Source organism: Panulirus ornatus, chromosome 4 (genome assembly GCF_036320965.1).
Source record: "Panulirus ornatus isolate Po-2019 chromosome 4, ASM3632096v1, whole genome shotgun sequence".
Classification (NCBI taxonomy): domain Eukaryota; kingdom Metazoa; phylum Arthropoda; class Malacostraca; order Decapoda; family Palinuridae; genus Panulirus; species Panulirus ornatus.
Genome location: NC_092227.1, coordinates 82,347,963 through 82,368,181, shown reverse-complemented (window position 1 = coordinate 82,368,181; position 20,219 = coordinate 82,347,963). Strand labels below are relative to the sequence as shown.

The 20,219-nt window shown below is 43.6% G+C and overlaps 1 protein-coding gene across 1 annotated transcript in view; it reads left to right on the top strand.

Annotated features, from left to right (window-relative positions):
• LOC139745993 (contactin-associated protein-like 2) overlaps positions 1-19,632 on the top strand; it is a 116,735-nt gene extending 97,103 nt beyond the window's left edge. Inside the window, exons 4-6 of the mRNA XM_071656761.1 lie at positions 13,828-13,961; positions 16,215-16,344; positions 19,493-19,632. Of these exons, the coding sequence (XP_071512862.1) occupies positions 13,828-13,961; positions 16,215-16,344; positions 19,493-19,569 (341 nt within the window). The 3' untranslated portion in view covers positions 19,570-19,632. The remainder of the gene's footprint in view (positions 1-13,827; positions 13,962-16,214; positions 16,345-19,492) is intronic.
• Positions 19,633-20,219: the final 587 nt, after the last annotated feature.

Sequence of the window (20,219 nt, the reverse complement as noted above, 5' to 3'; positions counted from 1 at the left end):
AGAGAGGTCAAAGGGGGAAAGGGACATTTAGTTGGTCAGGATGTAAGAGTGGTATTCCATTTAGCTACTGTGGGTATATGAGGCATATTGGATTTAGTTAGTTTGGATATGAGGGGTAGTAGGATGTATGAGTGATATTGGACTTCGCTAGTTATCATGTATGAGGAGTATTAGATTTAGTTAGGATGTATTAGGGATATTCGATTTCGCTAGTTATAATGTATGAGGATTAATCTAGTTAGAATATATGAGGGATATTGGATTTCGCTAGTTATAATGTATGAGGATTAATCTAGTTAGAATATATGAGGGGTATTGGATTTCGCTAGTTATAATGTATGAGGGGCATTAGATTGTGTAGCTAGTTTCGTATTCTTTTGTTGAGTGACTCAAAATGTATCGTGTGCGTATAGATCACAGACTTTACTCACAGGTATAGCGCACCGTATTCTACGCTAGTGGGGCTGTATTCTCAATATTTCCTTATGTTTACTTCTATGTGATTCTAGTATCAACCTGCAGTAGGTTCAGTGTCCTTGGTCTCTATGATCCTCGGCTACGATGGTCTCTGGTCCCAATAGTCCTCAGCTACGATGGTCTATGGTCATCCTTGTCTAGCAATAGCGGTCCCCTGGTCACGATGGTCTCTGGCCATAATGGTCCATAGTCACGACGGTCTCTGCCCATAATGGTCCATGGCCACGATGGTCTCTGACCATAATGGTCCATGGCCACGATGGTCTCTGGCCATAATGGTCCATGGCCACGATGGTCTCTGACCATAATGGTCCATGGCCACGATGGTCTATCCATGGCCACGATTGTCTCTGACCATAATGGTCCATGGCCACGATGGTCTATCCATGGCCACGATTGTCTCTGACCATAACGGTCCATGGCCACGATGGTCTCTGACCATAATGGCCCATAGCCACGATGGTCTCTGACCATAATGGCCCATAGCTACGATGGTCTCTAGTCATAATGGTCTCCCTGGCCACAACTCCCTCTGGCCAGGAACCCATCTTGGTTTACAACGAGTCCTCTGGCCAACGACACTCATATTCATAATGACGTCAGCCAGCTCCCTCAATGAGACACGCTGGGTAAGAAGACTTAACAGAACCCTGTCTCTTGATGGTGTGTGTGTGTGTGTGTGTGTGTGTGTGTGTGTGTGTGTGTGTGTGTAATCTTATCGCCCCCAGGCCCTTCATATATCGATAAGAGAGAGCATAAAAAAAAATGGTGATTGAGGTAGAGAAAAACACTTGGTGCCTTACGTGATAAATATCACACATTTTTTTTTTTTAAAGACAAGTGTAGTTCTTCAAGAATGATTCTCTGGCCTAGATGATCATATCAATGATATCGTGGACGTATTAAAAAAGATGGTATAATAAAGACAGATTATCAATTACCCTTGATGGTCATATATTTGATAAAGGCAGAGACTTAATTTCCCATGAGGGTGATGTGTCTAGTAAAGGCTGACACTTACTTACCCGTGAGGGTGATGTATCCAGCAGGTCACACACAGAGAGAGAGGCTGTCAACAAAATGACAAGTTTGACGAAGAACAGAAGCAACTACGAGCTGAAGCACTCGGGCTAAGCGAAGGGCGGCGATATTTCAGGATGCACGATCCTCCAGCCACCATAAATATGCATTTGCTCTCCTCTGGACACATGCGTATATCACCAGCTTGATTAAGGGCTGATAAGCTCTTGAAGATCCGTCGAACACACACACACACACACACACACACACACACACACACAGAGAGAGAGAGAGAGAGAGAGAGAGAGAGAGAGAGAGAGAGAGAGAGAGAGAGAGAGAGGTCACGAGCAGGACTTGTTCCAAAAGAGGTCAATTGTCCGGGGTGTGTGTCGATTCTGTTCCTTTGGACAACAACGGCACGTTGGAAGTGTGATCCGGAAGACGAAACACTTAGGAAAGGGAATGTGTTTGGACAGTGAACATTACATTCTGATATAAGCTTGTGTATCAATGTATGCTCGCCATTTCACGCGTGAGCGAGGTAGCGTCAAGAACGGATGACAGAGCCTTAGAGGGAAAAAGCCCCACTTGGCTTCTTTTGGAAAGTAATACAGGAGGAATTTCTCGAGGAAGGAGGTGACTTATGTTGTCAATTGGTTGGTTAGGATACTCGGTATATGTATGATTCAAGGTGAGGTGCCTGGGGATTGGCGGAAAGCTTGTATAATACCTCTGTATAAAGGTAAAGGGGAAAAAGTGCATCTTCAAGTTAGAGACATTGTTTTGTTGAGCGTACCTTGTAAGTTGTATGGGGAAAGTTGTGACTGAGTAAGGTAGATGGAAAATGGACAAGGCATCAGATTGGCGAGAAAAATGTAGCTGGTGTCTGAATACGAGAGTGAATGAAAAGAGAGGTGAAAATGAATGTGAATATAAGAAAAGAGATTAAGTTTTAACAACGGAGGGAGACAGATTGGCTGGAATGTGAGTCTGCACTGAGAGAACCCTGAGGGATATAGAGCTTTTTAGATTACTTGTAGTGGAGTGGCAGTGAAGGGACGCTCACGAGCTGAAGTAAACCATAGGGTGAGTGAAGGAGCTAAGGTCCTGGACGCAATGACATAGAGAGGTCAATGTGTGGGCAATGATGGGTATGTTTGATGGTATAGTAGTCCTGACGGTTCTGTACAGATGTGAGGCATGGGCTGAGATTAAACACTTACTGAAGGTGGTATATATATGTTTGAAATGAAATGCATGAAGATACTGTAAGGAGTAAGAGAGGATTATAGAATGAGAGGGTGAGAGAGAGGTGTGGTAGGAGGAGTAAGTATGCGAGAGCTGATGAGGATACGCTGAAATGGTTTGGACCTCTCGAGAGGACGAGTGAGGAGAGGCTAAGAGGATAGACATGTCAGAAGTGGAAGGAACAAGATGAATACCTCTAGTTTAGGCTTCACAGAGAAGAGATATTATTTTCAATTTTAGTGTTTTATTCTCTTTGAAAAGATTTCGGGGAAAAAACTGTAGAAACGATATTTTCGACGCCAAAGATAAGAAAAATTCCCTTCATTGTCAAACATAACAATTGTCAATAAAAGAAATGAATAAGGTAATTCAAGAAAAAGTTTGATTTTCATAAGGAAATACAGAAGCCAGCAGCTAACTCCTACGTAGATTCCTAGTGAGGCAGGACCAGAGAATTTGATAGACGAGTCGCTTTCACTCTAGCTTTTCTTTTTAGTATCCCTTAATGTAAATAAGGAATGGCATAGTGTCCAAGAGGAGATAATTTGCGTCCGTTAGTAAGAGATGATGCGATGAACGTATGAATTCCAGGAAAATGAAATTAGAGAAACGAGACGCTTTGTTAACGAGGCCGAGAGGAATTCTAACCCATCTTTCTTAATATATGACTTGAAACGACCCTTGAGGGGGAAAACCCTCGATTCATTTCGAAATTCACTACTTCGTTTGAAAGCAATACAATATAATACACACGTATAAGGGAGAAATGTTAGTAGTATAAAGGTATATGAACTGCCATAAAGTTCTGGGATGAATACGAAGGAATGAGTTATACTTTTCTCTAATGATAGTCATTGTGAGTGATGTGCACGTTGGGACTGATGATAAGGTTGTAATTAAACTTTAATTTTTCTAATTATAGTCATTGAGGGATGTGCTAGTAAGGCTGGCTAATGATAAGGAAGTAATTAGCCAATTATTTTTCTAATTATAGATACCGTGAGTGAGGGTGCTAGTATGGTCTGCTAATGATGTGATTATTCTATGGTAATTTTGGAATCTAGGATCGCAGCTCTGTAGATTGAGTTCTCACAACAGGTGTATTCCTGCATCTGGGTACTGAGTGTAATCAATAGATTGCCAGGTGTTGTTGGTGTGACCATCAAGTGTTGTGGGTGTGACCATCAGGTGTTGTGGGTGTTGATCATCAGGTGTTGTGGGTGTTGATCATCAAGTGTTGTGGGTGTTGATCATCAGGTGTTGTGGGTGTGACCATCAAGTGTTGTGGGTGTTGATCATCAGGTGTTGTGGGTGTTGATCATCAGGTGTTGTGGGTGTTGATCATCAAGTGTTGTGGGTGTTGATCATCAGGTGTTGTGGGTGTTGATCATCAAGTGTTGTGGGTGTTGATCATCAGGTGTTGTGGGTGTTGATCATCAGGTGTTGTGGGTGTTGATCATCAAGTGTTGCGGGTGTTGATCATCAAGTGTTGTGGGTGTTGATCATCAGGTGTTGTGGGTGTGACCATCAGGTGTTGTGGGTGTTGATCATCAAGTGTTGTGGGTGTTGATCATCAAGTGTTGTGGGTGTTGATCATCAGGTGTTGTGGGTGTTGATCATCAGGTGTTGTGGGTGTGATCATAAGGTGTTGTGGGTGTTGATCATCAAGTGTTGTGGGTGTTGATCATCAAGTGTTGTGGGTGTTGATCATCAAGTGTTGCGGGTGTTGATCATCAGGTGTTGCGGGTGTTGATCATCAGGTGTTGTGGGTGTTGATCATCAAGTGTTGTGGGTGTTGATCATCAGGTGTTGTGGGTGTGATCATCAGGTGTTGTGGGTGTTGATCATCAGGTGTTGTGGGTGTTGATCATCAAGTGTTGTGGGTGTTGATCATCAGGTGTTGTGGGTGTTGATCATCAGGTGTTGTGGGTGTTGATCATAAGTGTTGTGGGTGTTGATCATCAGGTGTTGTGGGTGTTGATCATCAGGTGTTGTGGGTGTTGATCATCAAGTGTTGTGGGTGTTGATCATCAGGTGTTGTGGGTGTTGATCATCAGGTGTTGTGGGTGTTGATCATCAAGTGTTGTGGGTGTTGATCATCAGGTGTTGTGGGTGTTGATCATCAGGTGTTGTGGGTGTTGATCATCAGGTGTTGTGGGTGTTGATCATCAGGTGTTGTGGGTGTTGATCATCAGGTGTTGTGGGTGTTGATCATCAGGTGTTGTGGGTGTTGATCATCAAGTGTTGTGGGTGTTGATCATCAAGTGTTGTGGGTGTTGATCATCAAGTGTTGTGGGTGTTGATCATCAGGTGTTGTGGGTGTTGATCAATACGAGTTTTGGGTGGTGATCGCCACGTGTTGGAAGTGTGATTATCAGGTGTTGTGATTAATAATCACTCGGTGTTATGGGTAATCATTACTATGTGTTGCAGATGGTGATTACTAAGTGTGTTTGTTGATCACTAGGTGGTTTGGGTGGTGGTCACCAGGTGTTGTGGGTAATGATCGTTTGGGTGGTGGTTTCCAGGTGTTGTGGATAATGATCGATTGGATGATGATAACCATGTGTCACTGCGGGTAATGATCACCAGGTGTTGTGGGTGATGATCACCAGGTGTTGTGGGTAATGATCACCAGGTGTTGTGGGTGATGATCACCAGGTGTTGTGGGTAATGATCACCAGGTGTTGTGGGTGATGATCACCAGGTGTTGTGGGTAATGATCACCAGGTGTTGTGGGTAATGATCACCAGGTGTTGTGGGTAATGATCACCAGGTGTTGTGGGTGATGATCACCAGGTGTTGTGGGTAATGATCACCAGGTGTTGTGGGTGATGATCACCAGGTGTTGTGGGTAATGATCACCAGGTGTTGTGGGTAATGATCACCAGGTGTTGTGGGTGATGATCACCAGGTGTTGTGGGTGATGATCACCAGGTGTTGTGGGTGATGATCACCCGGTGTTGTGGGTGATGATCACCCGGTGTTGTGGGTGATGATCAATAGGGTAGGTTTTGGCTTGTGGTGCAGTTAATGATCACCAGGTATTGTGGGTAATAATCCCCAGGTATTGATTAATGATCACCACATATAACATGGAAAGTCTTCTTGCCTTCCTACGAGTCCCCAAGTTTTCGGTCGCATCATAAGACTAAGTTTTTGTTCCCAAATGACTTTACACTTTCATGCACATCGTCGTGGCAAGATAGTGATATATGTCTCGGAAGACATTACGGAGGGGTACGTAAGTAATTGATCCCAACGGTATTACTAGACTAAAGGTCCACCACCACAACAACTAGTGGAGAACTCGTCCATGACGCCTCTCTCCACACAGTATCAGGAGCATATAAGAAATTGATCTCAACGGTTTTACTAGACTATAGGTCCACCACCACTACAACTAGTGGAGGATTCGTTGGTGACGCCTCTCTCTCTCTCTGACCCGCTAGTATCGACCATGGTTTGTACCGTGTGTGCTATATATCTTAAGCCGGGGACCAGGTTTAGTGCCAATTACTGGGGTCAGCTGACGTCCCTTCCCCCACCTCGACAACTGTGGTGCGAGTTCGACGAACATGTGAACACCACCAGGAGTTAGTTACCTGCTCAGTTAGCTGTGTGTTGTACATACGTTCTTTGTTGATTGTTTGTTGCAACGCCTCTTGTGGTTGTCTGTTGCATGATCCTCTCCTTTGAGTGTGTATTGCAACATCTTTCGTGGCTGTTTGCTGCATGATTTTTTCTGTTCATTGTCTGCTGCAACATCTCTCGTGGTTATTTGTTGCATGATCCTCTCTGTTTGCTGTCTGTTGCAACACCCGCTCGTGGCTCTGTGATGCACTTCACGCTCGCTGTCTACTGGGCTTTTTACCACAGACTCGCACCTGTGTATCGCTATACATTAAGTTTTTAATGGTCACTGTTTTGTACTTTCTGCTATCAGTTTGGTACATTACGTCCACCAGCTTGGCTCTCTGATGTGCCACCCTCACCACCTCCACCCACATGGCTCTCTGATGTGCCACCCTCACCACCTCCACCCACTTGGCTCTATGATGTGCCACCCTCACCACCTCTACCCACTTGGCTCTATGCTGTGCCACCCTCACCACATCCACCCACTTGGCTCTATGCTGTGCCACCCTCACCACCTCCACCCACATGGCTCTCTGCTGTGCCACCCTCACCACCTCCACCCACTTGGCTCTATGCTGTGCCACCCTCACCACCTCCACCCTCTTGGCTCTATGATGTGCCACCCTCACCACATCCACCCACATGGCTCTCTGATGTGCCACCCTCACCACCTCCACCCACATGGCTCTCTGATGTGCCACCCTCATCACCTATACCCACTTGGCTCTCTGATGTGCCACCCTCACCACATCCACCCACTTGGCTCTCTGCTGTGCCACAGTCACCAGCTTGACTCTCTGCTTTGCCTTCTTTTCTTCTGGATCTCTGCTGTGTCCCCTGTTCTTTAAGCTGTCTTCTCTGACACCCTCACTCCCGATTGTCGGTTAGATCACCTAATTACCGTCCTATATGTAAGGTACTCCTCTGTACATGATGTATTCTGCCCCACTTGTTTTATACATTTAAAGTCTTAAGAATGAATAGAATACAGCCTCGTAGAATAAAGGAGATAATGTGATATAGAGAGGGAGTTATGAAAGAAAGTACGAGGCAAAGATAGACCCCCTTGTTTGAACAGTTGATTAACTCTTTTGAGATAAATCGATTCTCTTAGTATTCTTTAAGTGCAAATTACTTTTCCTTCCAATAATGATCTTCAAAGTGTCTTCACAGATATTTCGCAAAAGGGAGGAATATTGAAATACATGAATATTTCAGCTGAAAGATGAAAATAATAGCTGGAGGAGGGATAGATAGCTCAGCTGAAGGAGGAAGATCATAGCTGGAAGAGGAATATTTTGAGTGATAAGGAAACACTTCCATTGGAGTAGAGATATCGTAACTAATAGAGGAATATCACAGGGCAATATCTAGAAGAGGAATATCACAGGGCAAGATCTAGAAGAGGAATATCACAGGTCAATATCTAGAAGAGGAATATCACAGGTCAATATCTAGAAGAGGAATATCACAGGGCAATATCTAGAAGAGGATTATCACGGAGCAAAATCTAGAAGAGGAATATCACAGGTCAATATCTAGAAGAGGAATATCACAGGTCAATATCTAGAAGAGGAATATCACAGGTCAATATCCAGAAGAGGAATATCACAGGTCAATATCTAGAAGAGGAATATCACGGGGCAATATCTAGAAGAGGAATATCACAGGGCAAAATCTAGAAGAGGAATATCACAGGTCAATATCTAGAAGAGGAATATCACAGGTCAATACCTGGCGGAGGGGATATTGTTCGCGTACAGAGTGTCATTAGTGAGACGGATGAGGTCAGCCTGTGACCTCATGATGAGGATAATGAAGAGGTCGCGTATGGAATCTGATCACACTTGTGGAGGATCCAACACCATTCAAAACGAGACAAGGGGAAAGGTTCATCCTCTTCGCACCCGTCACACATGTCGTGGAGACTGTTGTTGATGTGTGGATGTTGCCATCCAACTGGCCACCAGTCAGAGTCGGGGGGAAAGGGGATCTCGAGTTTGTTTATGGAGGGGTGTATAACGTAGAGCCAGGTCATTGACTTAAGTCTTTCCCCCTTACCTGTGACTTAAGTCTTTCCCCCTTACCTGTGACTTAAGTCTTTCACCAGACCGTTGACTTAAGTTTTTCGCTCCCTCACAGTATCCATACCTTCCCTCACAGTATCCATACGTTCCCTCACAGTATCCATACCTTCCTTCACAGTATCCATACCTTCCTTCACAGTATCCATACCTTCCCTCACAGTATCCATACGTTCCCTCACAGTATCCTTGCAACTGAAGGTTTAGGGCCGAGCGACGTCACAAGGCGTCCTATGTGGCTGGGTCTGTTTTTTGGACTCGGAGTGGGTTGAGTTGGTATGTATGTATAGGCTTCGATAGGATTATGACTTAAAGGTCTTAAAAAGGAATACAAATACAAAGATATTCAAAGAAAGCAACAGACCAATGGGTCTTTTCGAGGCTGTTTGTGATAGAGGAAGAGATCTGAAAATCATAGATCAGTGTGGTAAGAGTAGAAAGACATAGGTGTATCATAGAGACGCGTTTTCTATATCCAGATTAGTAAGAAGAATCGGATAAGTTAGTCTCCCCGATATATTACAAAGAGGAGGATACGGAAAACGGAGATTGCAAATGACACCATATTCGAACAGGTGTATGGGGCTTCGGATGAGGGAGATACGAGAAGTAAAGGCACATATGGAAGTCACTTGAAGGGAATGAACAATTCATGATAAGGACAGAAGAGAGAATAAAACAGATCGAACCATATGATTCAAATACGAATGGTGGGATGTGATGGAGGAAGAAGAGGGACTGAAGAATTTGAATCGAAAAGATCCGAGGCCCCTCAGCGGACAATGGAAATGAGTCTTCTAGGTGGTATGGACCTAAAAGGATTAGGTTCACAACACACACACACACACACACACACACACACACACACCCTAGGCTACGTCAAGTACCCATTTTATCGACCAACCTCAATGAATCATATATGGATTGTATGCGAAGTTCAGACCATTTTTAATCACCCGAATACTAATGAAACACACGATACTGCCATGTCTTTAAGAAAAGACTTTCAACGAGGTGAAGTGGCGGCAGCTTCGAATATCGCCACCACTTACACCTCGAGGAAGATTACCCTTATAGAAGTAGTGGCGGATTCGAATATCATCGCCACTTTCCCCGAGGAAGATCACCCTTAAAGAAGTAGTGGCGACTTCGAATATCATCGCCACTTACACGCCCAAGGAAGATTACCCTGAACGAAGTAGTGGCGACTTCGAATATCATCGCCACTTACACGCCAAGGAAGACCATCATCTGAGCCCTCACTCCTTCTATTGCCTCAGATCAAGCCCTTTCAAGACTGCCTGGAGCAGGATGACAGAAGCCTCACTCCGACGGATTGTGGCCGAAGTGCGTCTGTCTGAAGACGTCTTATCTCGAACCTCGGAGAATGGCACATGTGTCAGCGAAAAGACGTAAGCGGAGGGTGAGTCTCTCTCTCTCTCTCTCTCTCTCTCTCTCTCTCTCTCTCTCTCTGTGTGTGTGTGTGTGTGTGTGTGTGTGTGTGTGTGTGTGTGTGTGTGTGTACGGTGCCTGTGAATAGAAGGATTGTAATGAAATGTCACGAATTCGAGGAAATGCCTTTCCTAATGCTACGGAGGAGAGAGAGAGAGAGAGAGAGAGAGAGAGAGAGAGAGAGAGAGAGAGAGAGAGAGAGAGAGAGAGAGAGAGATCCTCGAGGAGATGATCCTCCTCCGTCGCCGTGCGGTACTGCATCAAAGAATGAAACACCATCATCATCTTCATCATCATCTTTTTGAAGTAGTCAGCACAAATCTCTGTGCACTACGTCCTGCTCTGGGGGGGTCGGTGGGAACCTTGAACTCTCCCAAGGCAAATGGGATCGAAGGCAGAAGGGAACTGCCTTAATTCTATAGTTGTGGTCAGATTAGCAATATAATGTACGATCTTAGGAGATCAACTCGTGTCGTGTGCTAGATCACTTGGGTCAGCTGCGAGAATTCTTATAGTACTTATTCATAGATCCTCAAACACCAGTGTCTATGATAAGGTTCTGATGTTGTCCGGAGCTCTTTTTTTTTTTTTTCTAGAGACTTTTGCAGCCAAAGGGTGTGCTATATCCAGTAGCAGGGAAATGTAGACTCCTTTGGGGTGAGAAGGTCTTTGACGATATCGTACTCCCTGTGATACAACCTTACTCCAGGGGTTTTTCACTCGTGAGATATATATATATATATATATATATATATATATATATATATATATATATATATATATATATATATTATATACATAATGGACCACAAGGTGATCTCGAAGGAAGACATAAACATCGTCCTAAAATCCTCCCACAATCACCTCTGTATCTCGCCAACTCAGGATACTTAAACTCCCGGCAACTAAAACCAGTTTATGCCATCTTGCCTCGTCCTCCTCCTCCTCTTCTAAACAGCAGCAGCAGACACTAGAAGAAATTGCAGAAAGGAGAATCCAAGTGTATGATCGGGCCTTCTTGTATCAACCCACTAACCCGACCGTCTGTCTCAAACCACCGCTTGGTACTCCTCGGCACCTCGAAGGATAGTTACTGATACCATGATCACTATACCACCTGCCAGGTGAGATGACCCCTTCCCCAAGCTGGCATCGAACCCTCACAAACTCGTACAGACTCCTACGAGAACAGCCTTACCACAGCCATCGAGAACATCTTCTACACACTTAGCCACAGACTAAAGGTATTGTATCTAGAAGAAGGATATGAACATCATGAAGAGAGATCTGATAACCAGTAATAGGTACCTGAACACCGAGAAACAGAGATGGGAACACCGCAGGAGAAATGTGAATACCTTTAACAGAAATGTAAACGCCAGGAGCAGAAGTCTGTACGCCAGTAAGAAATCTAAACTGATATGAGATTGTGAACACTAGTAACAGAGGCCAGACCATCATCAACAGAGATCTAGAACCCAGTAAAAGAGGTGTCAACACCATTAAAACAGATAGAGAAACCAGCAAAAGAGGTGTGAACAAGAGATCTAAAAACCAGTAAAAGAGGTGTGAACTCCATTAACGGAGATCAAGAAGCCAGTGAAAGAGGTTTGAACACCATCAACAGAAACCTAAACACCAGTTACAGTGATTGGATCACGTCGAACAGAGATCTGAATCCTGTTAAAGGGGATCTGAACACCACTGAAAATTTTTTCAAGGATGGCTTCGTCACGCGGCGCCAATTTTCCAAAACTATTTAAAAAAGATGTCGCCGTAAAACTTTATGCTCATAAGGTTATGGTCTCTTTCCAAGAATTTGTCCACTTCTATTGACTCTGGAATTGGATACTTATGCAAACTGCCGAGTTCATCATTATCCTCTAAAATGCTCTTGTATCTCAGGCCATTCTCTCGTCCCATTGAGGCACTGCTGTGTGATATATGTTATAGCACTGAAGACGCTTATCGCTACAGTTATTTAGTGATGTCGTATAGAGGTATGTACAAAAACCTCAGAGGACTCATTCTTGTATCTTGATCATTTCTATCATGGTTTTTTATATAGAGAAATTTCTAATTTTCGTTGATTGGTAGGTACGTATATGGTCAAAATATGCTTTTCACTAGCTAAACATTCCGACTGGTTGCGATATTTCCTAAACAGATTCGATCTAGGGGTAGTCTGCTGTGGCACCAATAAACTGGACATCATCGCCAGTGAATTTACGCCAAATCCGCTTCACATGTTTGGGTTAAATCGGCTTCTATAAACTATATGGAGTTGGAGGCCTTCTATCACTAGTGGTATAATTTGAAAGCCAACACCACCATCATCTCTTCGGTCTTCAAGATCGCCAAATCCTTCGGTCTTCAAGAGCATCATATCCTTCGGTCTTCAAGATCGTCAAATCCTTCGGTCTTCAGGATCGCCAAATCCTTCGGTCTTCAGGATCGTCAAATCCAACTGATGGCTTGATTTACCCAACCGGCTCTTACAGCCTCGTGCATATTCTGCAATAAGATAAGTCGTATGCACTTCGAAGTACCCCATAAGTCCCCTATTACATACAGTCATCAAATTAAATAAAAGCAAAAAAAAAAAGATGCCTTTTAGAATGTAATGGTATGTTGATTACAAATATGACTCCTAATTCCCTTCGCTAAATTTGTTCTCAAGATATTTCCAGGTCTTTTGTTCCAGGCCTGGAATTCTGCTTTACGTTCGCATCATCATGAAATGCAAATTCCATCGGCATTCCGGTTTTCTTTTATTAGTATCAAATTCTTGTACGCAGAGTTCGGGGTCAAGTGTGTCTTTGTCTTTCCAGGAAATTATATATTTCACTGCAGCAGCAGCCAGCAGCAGTTACTGTTACTTGAGAAGGCTGTTCGCTGGTCTTACAAGGTGATGCCCATTCGGAATAGTGACTCGGTCAAGGTGTCAAGTATCTGATTCTCGAGGTGTCACTAGTACCTGATGCTCGAGGTGCGGCGACAGTATCTGATTCCCTTTTACGTATACGCAAGTGGACTTGAATCCTTTATTACGAAGGCAAAATAACCCTACACCCCCTCTACCCCATCCTTCTTCAGTAGGGCACTATAGCTGATCAAACCCAACAGTTTTAGACGTGTAGCAAAACTCTCTATAGAGGCAGTTTGCGTTCGCTGGAGTCTTGCCTCGTTTTCCCTGAGGAGAAACAGAAAAATACTGTCCCCCAGTGTCTGCGAATTATTTCCATAGCCAACAGTGTGTGATTATTGGTGCTGTGGTACTTATTATAACGAAAGGCATGAAAAAAAAGAGGCAGTAATACACATTATACAAACCAGAGATCATTACGGGAAATGATTTACAAGCTCATTATCACGCATCAATTTTTCAGTAATGATCGCTCTTGTTAACTGGTTTCAAAACATTCCAGAAGCTGGCCAGTTCTATGCATAGTTCACCAGTCAGTTATTGAGCTTAATGCATGTCTGAATCAGCCATGCAGTGAGTGACCATGCGAACCCACTAATAGGATGCAGAAGTGTGTATAACAGTGATAGTCCAATGCAGTGATACTGGATTGTTCGCACTGCAAATTAACAGCATGATAATCTCCCCCAATATGTGTATATTCCGAGGGTATGGGGAGAACGTGGGAAACATGTGAGGGTTTAAGCTGATTTGAAGGGGATTCTGAGGTTATGGTGTGTGTGTGTGTGTGTGTGTGTGTGTGTGTGTGTGTGTGTGTGTGTGTCCCAGCCCTTATTCTTATCATGGTCGGGATATACTTTGGAAAGGCATTAGGGTGCTCAGACAAGGGCATCATCGTCTACCATTCAGGAGACCTCGCTCCTGTACACTGGTCTATACCTCAGCTATTAACTGGATGACGTTTTGGTCGTGTTCTTGCAGGAGGCGTGTGGGCGTGCGAGCCGGAGCAGCTGGTACAAGGATGCCGAATTGACGAGGGCGCCTGCGTCTGCGGTCTTGGCTGCGACACCACCTTCCACTACTCCACCCGCGACCAGTGCCAGACGGCGCTCAAGGTCAGTCTCCTCAGCTTGTCTGGTGTGTGAGGGATGAGTGAGTGCCACTATGAGGGTGAGGCGAGTCCCCTGCCTCACCTCTTGCTGAGTGCATGATTGTGGGGTCATAATGATGGTGAGAAAGCCTTGACAAGGCTTTTCGCGAGTGCATGATCCCAAGGTCGTTTTTTTTTTTCTTTGAACGACCAAAAATACTAAGTATCAATGCATGTATGTATGTATGTATGTTTCCTTCATCAATAACGCTAAGGCATATCGTCGAAGAAGTGGGTTGATTACAGCTTCTTGTGTCATATAACTTGTTTCCTCACTATTTTCTCCGTATGATAATACTGGTTCATTGCAATCACTGGATGGTTATGAGTTACCAATACCTCAATGCAGTTCTTCCCTGCAGTTTCTCTTCCCATTATGTGAAGTTTAGATAGGCCATATTCTCCCGCCTCTTATCACATCTTGACTTGCATCTGTCCCATTTCTCTTAGCTTTCCTTTACTCCCAATTTGGACGACATTCCACCACCAGCATAAAGATCATAATACAGACTTGTCTTTATTAACCTTACTTTACACGACTTCGCTCCCTCTGTGTCGTGGCCCAACCTTCTGTTACCTCCTGCGGTCGTGTTATGTCTTTCTATTTATTCTTAATCGTTTCTAAATATTTCCTTTTCCATCGTCACCCAGTTGTCTCTCCAACGATCCCCTCTCGCTTAAGTCTCCCATCCACAGTTCCACATGCTGTCTTGATAACCCTGTCTCTGTCTGTATAAAACGCCTCGTCATCGGCTTTTTTTTCAGCACTTTGTTCACCCCACCTGCTACAGTGTTCCTAGACTCTGTCAATTCCTCTCTTTGATTACACTTGCTCTATGACAATCCTCAGTTCGAGACTCAACCACTGGATCGTACCTCTCTACTCTTCCATCCTCCATTTCATGAGCACCCTTGACAGGAGCATCTTCTAATATCTTTAGAATGGTGTCAGGTTTCCCTCATTTAGATTTAGTTTGTCCACCTCTAGTTCTCATATTCCCTAGCAGTGTCCTCTAATTTCTTTATCATATTTCGAGGTGGTATATGGTTATCACAAGCTTATCATGAACATTAGCCATACTCTTTGTGCCATTATCAGCCAGCTTCTTCTTCTATTTAGCAACTCTCCTCCCTCTTGTCAAAACATTAGAACCCATGTCTTTGTTTCATGACTCGTTTTCATTATTTCCTCTTTCCTCTCTTTGCTGTCATGATGGCTATACGTTCGTGATTTGAATAAGCACAAGGCTGTCTGGGTGATTTGATAACAGGCTTAGCCTAGCTAGTCCCAGTGGCTAGCCTAATTTTCCTTGCATAGATTTAATTAAGATCTCTTAAAGCTCAGTGGCTTTGTCATAGATGGAGATTAAGATGAGCAACATTGTATGGACCTTCCTAGAGGTATTCACAAAGATAAAAACCATTTCGCCTTGGTTTACTTTAGAATTCCTTTACTGTATGATATTTCAGAAAGACTTCTCGCTGCCCCAGAAGCAAATCATATAATAGTCTTGTTTGATTCGCTCTTCAAGTGATGGCAAACCTGCTTCGCATCGGCTCATCATCAAATAAATAACGTTTTCAAGTGGAATAAGATCAGATCTCCGGTATGTAAATTGAAGACGTGAAATGCAATTCTGGAGGCGTATCTGAAATTGGTCAAGACAAAATCTACAAACCTCTTTTCTTCAGGATTTGGCAGATATTGAATTCCCTCAGCCGGGTATTGGACTGTGTCAATAAAGCTTCGCAGTTGAAGCCTTTCTTTGCCTTGGGGTTATTCCTCGTGTTTTGCCTCCGCTTCCCGTTACTCGACAGTCTTTTTCCTCTTGGCCCGAAGGGAGGCATTTAGTCATGAAAGGTGATATGACCGTCATAATGCTCTCAAATGTGATCCTTGTCTACAGATCATGGGTTGTGGTCTTCGAGTTTCACAAAGTCCATGACCTTATAGCATTTTGTGGCTTCAGGATGTTCTTATTACAGGAAAGCTTGCCTCCGACTCCTTGGGAAATGGCTCTTCATATCCTTCTTATTTGTAACGTGTGTGTGTGTGTGTGTGTGTGTGTGTGTGTGTGTGTGTGTGTGTGTGTGTGTGTGTCTTTATACCACTCATGTCACACCATGGAAGAGCTTAAACCACACAGTTATTGATTAGAGATAAGATGGAGAGAACTCTCCATAGACAGTTTACATTGACGAGACGTGTCCTCGACAGAGCCAGCTGCGAGATCCGTGCGAGAGTAGCCCGTGCGAGAACGGCGGCGTGTGCTCCCAGACCTTGCGAGACCCAGGCTACCAGTGCCTCTGTGCCAACACTGGTCATTACGGCCACACCTGCCACAAGAGTAAGTCTCCTGCTGCTGCTTCTTGTGTACTGATGTTACCTATGTTCCAGTGGTGTATGGTCTTGTGTACTGATGTTACCTATGTTCCAGTGGTGTATGGTCTTGTGTTCCAGTGGTGTATGGTCTTGTGTTCCAGTGGTGTATGGCCCTGTGTTCCAGTGGTGTATGGTCCTGTGTTCCAGTGATGTATGGTCTTGTGTACTGATGTTACCTGTCTTGTGTTCCAGTGGTGTATGGTCTTGTGTTCCAATGGTGTATGGTCTTGTGTACTGTTGTTACCTGTCCTGTGTTCTAGTGGTGTATGGTCTTGTGTTCCAGTGGTGTATGGTCATGTGTTCCAGTGGTGTATGGCCCTGTGTTCCAGTGGTGTATGGCCCTGTGTTCCAGTGGTGTATGGTCCTGTGTTCCAGTGATGTATGGTCTTGTGTACTGATGTTACCTGTCTTGTGTTCCAGTGGTGTATGGTCTTGTGTTCCAGTGGTGTATGGTCCTGTGTTCCAGTGGTGTATGGTCCTGTGTTCCAGTGGTGTATGGTCCTGTGTTCCAGTGATGTATGGTCTTGTGTTCTAGTGGTGTATGATCCTGTGTTCCAGTGGTGTATGGTCTTGTGTACTGATGTTACCTGTCTTGTGTTCTAGTGGTGTATGGTCCTATGTTCCAGTGGTGTATGGTCCTATGTTCCAGTGGTGTATGGTCTTGTGTACTGATGTTACCTGTCCTGTGTTCCAGTGGTGTATGGTCTTGTGTACTGATGTTACCTGTCCTGTGTTCCAGTGGTGTATGGTCTTGTGTACTGATGTTATCTGTCTGTGTTCCAATGGTGTATGGTCTTGTGTTCAAGTGGTGTATGGTCTTGTGTACTGATGTTACCTGTCCTGTGTTCCAGTGGTGTATGGTCCTGTGTTCCAATGGTGTATGGTCTTGTGTTCCAGTGGTGTATGATCCTGTGTTCTAGTGTTGTATGGCCTTGGGGTCTTAACGTTATGTCCTTGTATTCTCGTATGATGAACCATCTAACCGGAATGTTGTGTCCCCTTGTACCACTGTGAGTTCTAGTGTTGTACTCCCTTGTACTGCAGTGTTGTATGCCCTCGTGTGCTAGTGATGCAAGCCTTTACTTGTAGCGTTGCGTGTCCTCATATTCCACTGTTCTATGTCCTCGTGTTTTCTGTGTGTCTGTGCGTGAGCGAGGTGGTGTCAGAAACAGATGGTTGAAATTTACAGGAAGTAAAACTCGCTTGCCTCCTTCCTTCATCACTTCTTTCACCCGTATCCCTGCTATGATATATATATATATATATATATATATATATATATATATATATATATATATATATATATATATATTGGAAAGGATCACAATTTTGGGCGTGATCAAGATATTCCTGCGAGTCCACTGGGAAAATGAAACACGATAAGTTCCCAAGTGCACTTTCGTGTAATAATCACATCATCAGGGGAGACACAAGAGAGAAATATAAGTCAGTTGATATACATCGAAGAGACGAAGCTAGGACGCCATTTGCACGAAAGTGCACTTGGGAACTTATCGTGTTTCATTTTCCCCGCGGACTCATAGGAATATATATATATATATATATATATATATATATATATATATATATATATATATATATATATATATATATATATATATATACACATACACACACGCATAGAAACACGCACCTTTATAAAACATACAATCCTCCAACAGCCAGGATCGAACCCGGGACCCCTGTGCAAGAGGTGGGAATGTAACCGATAGGATATGGGCCCATAGCCTGGTGGTTATATTCCTGCCTCTTGCACAGGGGTCCCGGGTTCGATCCTGGCTGTTGGAGGATTGTATGTTATATATATATACTCCAATCGTACTGCAATATATATTCATAAATATATTTCACGTTTAAATTCAGAAAGAGAAAATCACCTGTTTCCCATTTTCGTTTTAACCTCCAGAGCAAGATCTGTTAAGCTGTCATTCATTCATTTTTTTCCATGGTCAAGGGAGAAGTGAGTATTACCTCTAGTATCTATGTGGAGACTCCGATGTGGAGTGTTGTGGACGAAGCACCACCACTGAGACACCTGCTCACTCCACTCATTTCTCTTCCACATTATTCCCTCGACACCTCACTCACTTTATTGATGATCAGTTTGCCCTCATTATTGCTATCTTTATTTCCTGGATCTTTATCACTCCTCGTTTTATTATCTCTGTTCATTGATGTTTCTTCCATATGTGTGTTGTCGATAGATTAGCTTCCTCAATTATTCTTATGTCTCTTTGACCTACCATCGTCATTTTCAGTAATATTTTTGCTCAAATATATTTGTATCCTTTCTCATCGCATTCGGATTGCTTAACTAAAAACACAGCTAACACGAATATACATTCTCTCTCTCTCTCTCTCTCTCTCTCTCTCTCTCTCTCTCTCTCTCTCTCTCTCTCTCTCTCTCTCTCTAAGGAAACATTAAAGGAAGCGCCATTTCTTTTTTTTTTTTATAGAACACTGTAATTCTTGTTGTATATACGTAGCTCCCAAAGTACTTAAAGAGTTTTAACTTATTCTAAGCAAAGCACTTTAACCTAACCTACGCGACCTAACTTCTAAGTAGTTTTGAGAAATTCTTACCTTAAGGAACTTCGTGTTGTTAAATTAGTTCATGAAATATGATATATACCAAAGCCATAAGCTGTACTCGATTCTGGCCAGGGTGTTTGAGCTTTTGTGATCAAAAGACAACACCTATGGTTGAGTTACTTCAGAAATGATATCCTATTACTAGATGTACGTTACTTGAAGTTACTCAAGAATCAATTCTTAACATTTCTCATTTCGCTGAAAGACTAGAATAATACGAACATATAAGAGAAAAATCTACAATAAACTTATTAGTCTACTTTTAGCAATTCCTGGAAGAGTAAAATCATACGAACATAGAAAAGAGACAACTGGTATAAATCTGTTGGTCTTTTCAGAGCAATTATTACATAAGCACCAACAACTGTTTTTCACTCGCGTTGTTCATCCAGTCTCTATCTTCAAAGCTTTCCAGTAGAATCACTGGACACTAGAAAGGTCTCTGGTTGGGCCTCTCACACCTGCAGAGCTTAGACTAACAGTATCTCGTTTGTCCACAGAATGTCCCACACCGGAGGAGTTCAGCAATGATGTGGACCCCGACACCAGCTTCCCCGTCGAGTGTATGGTCATGTAGCTGCTGCTGGTACCTTCCTCCACCACCGCCATGGAAGCCAACTCAACCACCGACATGGCCATGAAGTTATCCTGGTCCTCAAAAGCCTTGGCCTTGTTTCTCCCCAGACTTGCGTCGTCTTGGCTAAGGGTTAAGACTTATGTTAAACGAAAGAAATTTCAGGCATAGCTGAACCTTCAGTATCATGCGAATCCTCAACCTGAAGCTTGTGTGTGTGTCTCTCAGCCTCAGACTTCCTTCATTGTGTTCCATCTTCAGACTTCCTTCACCCTCCTTCCATCTCCTGACTTCCTTCATCCTGCTTGCATCTCCTGATTTCCTTCGCCATCCTTAAGACTTCCTGGACCATGCCTCCATCCTCAGACTTCCATCACCATGCCTCCATCCTCATTCTTCCCTCACCTTTCCTCCATCCTCAGGCTTCCATCACCATGCCTTCATCCTCAGACTTCCATCACCGACGCCTATTTTCTCACCGAATCCGAGCAGATTTTACTGCCAGACTTTTGATCCCAACGTCACGTCCTTTTTACATTTTTCTTTGCGCTGCCTTCCACAGGACCACCAAAGGCTCACTTCGATAAGTTCCTTAGAGACACGACTCTTGTATTGAGCTGAATAACCTCCTCATTTCTTCACATATCATTGCC